The following is a 4,798-nucleotide window of genomic DNA, read 5'->3' on the forward strand; positions in this document are numbered from 1 at the left end:
GCTGCAATAAGTGTGCGTGAATCCGAGCGGAGAATACACTAAATAAAATCATAATTAACTGATCATCCTGTGTTTTCTTTCACCCAAAACCAAGAACCCTTCAGTATCCCTTCGTATATATATTTCGTGATACACTAAAATGCTATGTACAGTACCAGAATTTTCGAATCAAATCAAATATAACAAACCACTCCAAAATTTTCTTCAGTAGAGTAAAGACCTGCTAGTTTGTAGTGGCATCAAGCCGTATACACTTTTCTCTACTCTAGGCACAAGAACCGAAATTTTGGGGGAGGAGGCCTGTTGATTAGACCGTCCCCAGTTTATCGAAAGGATGGAACGCAAAGTCGGCCTCCGCGGAATTTGAACTCAGAACGTAAAGTTAGACGAAATACAGCTAAGCATTTTGCCTGGCGTGCTAACGGTTCTGCCAGCTCACCGCCTTCGAGACGTATAAATTGTAATAATGAAATCAAACCATATAGTGATATTTTGAAATCATTTAATACGTACCTTTCATGTTTGTCACCGAGTTTATTTCAAACCCATTCTCTCCCCAAATTCGTGAACTGTATCGGCTTTTACTTAGATATCTATGCTACCAGACAAACATCATCTCGTTTTCTTTCAATACCATTTACTTATACATTCCATACATCCTTTCCTACTCTCTCCACTGTCACTTCACATATCCCTCACTTCATTTTACCGCTTTTTTTCACTCTATCTCTCGCTCTCTTATTCTGTCTTTCTCTCTCTCCCCCTCTGTATACATATCTTCCTCCAAAGTAAATAGCCAACTTACTGCTCTAACCACATGTCTCCAGCGAAATATCTCCTGTAAATTTCATCATATTTTGAACCGCTTCAACTGGGGATGGTTTATATAATAGAGGCATTACCTATATTAGATTACTCTAACCGGTAACGTACGTATAAAGTGATTTCGAAATATTACTGTTTCGACTCTATTGTTACAAAAATATAACACATTCACGCTCACGCGCGCACACACACTCATACACATGTATTTCTTCAGGGTGCTTCAAATTCTAAAGAAATGAATCTATCTTTCCACTTAGAATAAAGACATCAAATATATATTAGACAGTAAATAAAATACTTCAACGATAATCGTTAGTCCCTGAAATATATTTTGATTCGAAAACAGTCCTTCTTCAATAAAAAGTTCATAAGAGTGAAATTGAAGAGGAACAGAAGAATTTAACATTCCATAAGTTACACACACACGCATATATATATATATAAGTTTAAGTTCTTAATTCCCTGCTTGTGGTTGTGCCAGTTGCACTTACGCAATATGCCGCACTTATCTATATATATTCTAATTGTGATATGATGAGGATCTGTTATACTTTGTGCGCATGGAGATTATTCATACATACCCCAACATTTCGGTGGTGGATGGGACCATGCTCCATTATCCTGACATTGTGTGGAAAATGATGGTCCGTCAAATGTTGTTCTTACATTGCATCTGCAAAATATAACGATGAAAAGCATTGAATCTGTATTCAATTACAAGCATTTATTGTTTTAAATAACATTTATACTAACATATTAGATAGCCTAAGATACGAGAGTTAATTAGGACATTTTAAAGCATGGCAGGATTATGCTGCTGTAGTTTATATGAGACTGTGCGTCTATAGCTTTTTGCAGCATCGATCCATAAATGTGAACGCTCTTCCGGGATCTCCATATTATCCCACTGTACATTAACAATCGGCCAACCAAATTCATACATACCAACCTGCCGCCCTTTAAGAACTAGCATAAAATAATGACATTGTTTGAGAAAAAGGGGACATAATCGCTGAATTACCCTGAATTATAACGGAGCATGAATATGATTAAAGTTACTGGTGTTGGATCTAAGTATCTTTATTCCATCAATGTTTATTTTTACTTCGTTCAGTGTGAGCTGGTATAGGTAGCTGTTGAGTGCAGGAAGGAAATTAGTTTATAACCATGATAAAATGGGTTGATTTCAATTAGCAGTGTGCCTGTTATTAACTGAGAAATGCTTTATGTTGTTTGAGTGTAATTCCGACTGGGTCAACAAGAGGAGAAGAGCAGGTAAGAAGCCGTAATTACAATCAGTCACTAGCACCACTTAATAATGAAATTTGTCCTTGAAATATCGGGTGAATCTGGCCAATATCTACACCAACTTGATCTACTATAATCTGGTTATGAAGTTGAGACGAAGGAATAAATTGTTAGCATTAAACCTATATACATCGATGCCTCTGAGTAGATACAGGTGACCTTTGAAGGTGAAAAACAAAGAAAAATTAAATATTTGTGATATAACACAGCTATAACATGCAGGCGAGGTTTTGATTGTCAAGAGAATTACATTCTCCCAGCATTTGTGTGTCGAGATGCCTTCACCGAGTATCGCATGACATATCTACAAGCGATTTCCTAGGAGAGTTGTCTCGTGTAAGAAATGCTAAAAGGACCCCTTTCCTCGTTTCAATTCTTTTCGGTCTAACTGCAACTCTAAATAAATGAACTATGATGTGGCTTGTAGATTTTTCGCAAACCACAATATATTCTTAAATCTTATATTTCCTTTGTGACTTTGAATACACAGTAGTTTGCTTTGTATATCACCAACTAATTTACACAGCTCTTGACATCACAACATTGTACGCAATGCACAAGTTGAAATGTTAATCGTTTGACATCTGTAATGTTTTCAGATACTTGCTGCAGTCTAACAAACAGACAATGCGATAGATAAAAGGTTTACACCTGAGTGATATAAACAGTTGTCGGCACTCCGTCGCTTACGACGTCAAGGGTTCCAGTTGATCCGATCAACGGAACATCCTGCTCGTGAAATTAATGTGCAAGTGGCTGAGCACTCCACAGACACGTGCACCCTTAACGTAGTTCTCGGGGATATTCAGCGTAACGCAGTGTGACAAGGCTGGCCCTTTGAAATACAGGTACGATAGAAATAGGATGAAAGAGTGAGAGAAAGTTGTGGTGAAAGAGTACAGCAGGGTTCGCTACCATCCCCTGCCGGAGCCTCGTGGTGCTTTACGTGTTTTCGTTCAATAAACACTCACAACACCCGGCCTGGAAATTGAAACCGCGAACTTATGAGCGCGAGTCCGCTGCCCTAACCACTGGGTCATTGTCCTCCGCGATATAAACAATAAACATCTCAAAACTATTCTGAGCAGTAACGCAGATTCTCTGAGTAACCAGCTCTGGAGGAGAGTCATGCTAGTATTTATAGCCTATTAAAAAACATTTTAGTCTGGCACTACTACAAGAAAGAGGTCGATTCTTTCCGGTACAAGCTTTGCAGAACGGATGTGTGAGTACCGGAATCTGACTGAGAGAAGAGAAATGTAACAAAAGTGTCGTGCATGGAGTGGCTTAGCGGCATGCTGCCCACTAATATTCTGTTCATATTCTCGACATCTAGGCTTGTATCGAATCTCTGTAGAGCAGATCCGTCTGTCTCGCGAGTTAAAGAGAAAAGATTGTTTCGAAGACAAAGTAATGATGTAGACAACGCTTCTACGTTATTCTCTTATATCGTCTTGTGCTATATTTTATTTCATCAACACTTGCCAATAATCATAAATTTATCATAATCCGAAGATGTTTATTGTTACAGGAAAATAAAACGATTTTTATTAATTAATCCTATAAACAATTCAATACACACTCACACCCCAAATCCCACGCCGATATATATAAATATATATATATTTATATATGCATGAGTGTCTATGTGTGTGTGTGTGCAGGGATGTATTTGCGTGCTTATATATATTTAAATACAGAGAAATCACATGCGCACATTATATATGAGTGCCTCTGTGTATACACATTATATATGGGTACATATATATGAGTGCCTTTGTGTATACACGCATACCGATATATATATATATATATATGTATGTGTGTGTGTGTGTGTGTGTGTGAGTCCGTGTGCGTGGTGTGTCGGCGGGTGTGTGGGTGTGTGAGTGATAGAATAGCGCAAATATAATAACAGAAATGAAATTAAATGTTTCGGATTAAAATTTCCATTCATAGATACAAATCTATAAATATATGAAGAACTTGATACAAGTTGGCAAAATATTATATATGAATATATGAGTCTGCGTGAATATGTATGCGCATGCTTATATATCAGTGTATGTATTTATGGGTGTATCATGAAAAATGAGTAGGAAAACTGAAGCAGTAGGTTGACGTCATTCAGCTATGTGAGGACAAAAAAATATTTGCCTTACTCTGCTCGGATTCTTTAATATCAACATTGTTTAAATTGTTTTTATTGAAATAAATCAAATAGGAATATTTAATAATCACACATATTCCCAAACGACGCACATACGCACAAAGCTTGAAGCACATAATCACTGACATAAAAGCATACAAACAAGGTGTTATGTATGTACTTATGATATACACTATGTATATGTTTGCATATATATATACGTGTGTATGTGTGTAATGAGTGTGCTTGTGTATGGGCGCATACGCATGTGTGAGTGTGTTTCTGTGGGCGTGTCCATGTATGGATGTTTGATATAAATGTATGCATGTAAGTAGGTATTGATGTATTGTGCGTCTGTGATGTGATAAAAGGTATTCCTCACAACCTCAAAGTTCCGTGTTCAGTCCCACTGGGTAAGTATCTTCTACTCTTGCCCCGGGATGACCAAAGACTTGTGATTTGGTACACGTAAAGAAGTCCATCGTGTATATATATATATATATATATATATATATATAT

The 4,798-nt window shown here is 37.1% G+C and overlaps 1 protein-coding gene across 6 annotated transcripts in view; it reads right to left on the reverse strand.

The window, feature by feature from the left end:
• The window catches only part of LOC106881627 (protein lev-9), a 421,933-nt gene that overhangs the window by 88,912 nt on the left and 328,223 nt on the right, over nucleotides 1-4,798 (reverse strand). For all 6 annotated transcript variants that reach the window (XM_052969987.1, XM_052969993.1, XM_052969992.1 and 3 more), the window contains one exon: nucleotides 1,407-1,498. In XM_052969987.1, coding sequence (XP_052825947.1) covers nucleotides 1,407-1,498 — 92 coding nt within the window. The remainder of the gene's footprint in view (nucleotides 1-1,406; nucleotides 1,499-4,798) is intronic.

The sequence above is a fragment of the Octopus bimaculoides genome, chromosome 8 (genome assembly GCF_001194135.2).
Source record: "Octopus bimaculoides isolate UCB-OBI-ISO-001 chromosome 8, ASM119413v2, whole genome shotgun sequence".
Classification (NCBI taxonomy): Eukaryota; Metazoa; Mollusca; class Cephalopoda; order Octopoda; family Octopodidae; genus Octopus; species Octopus bimaculoides.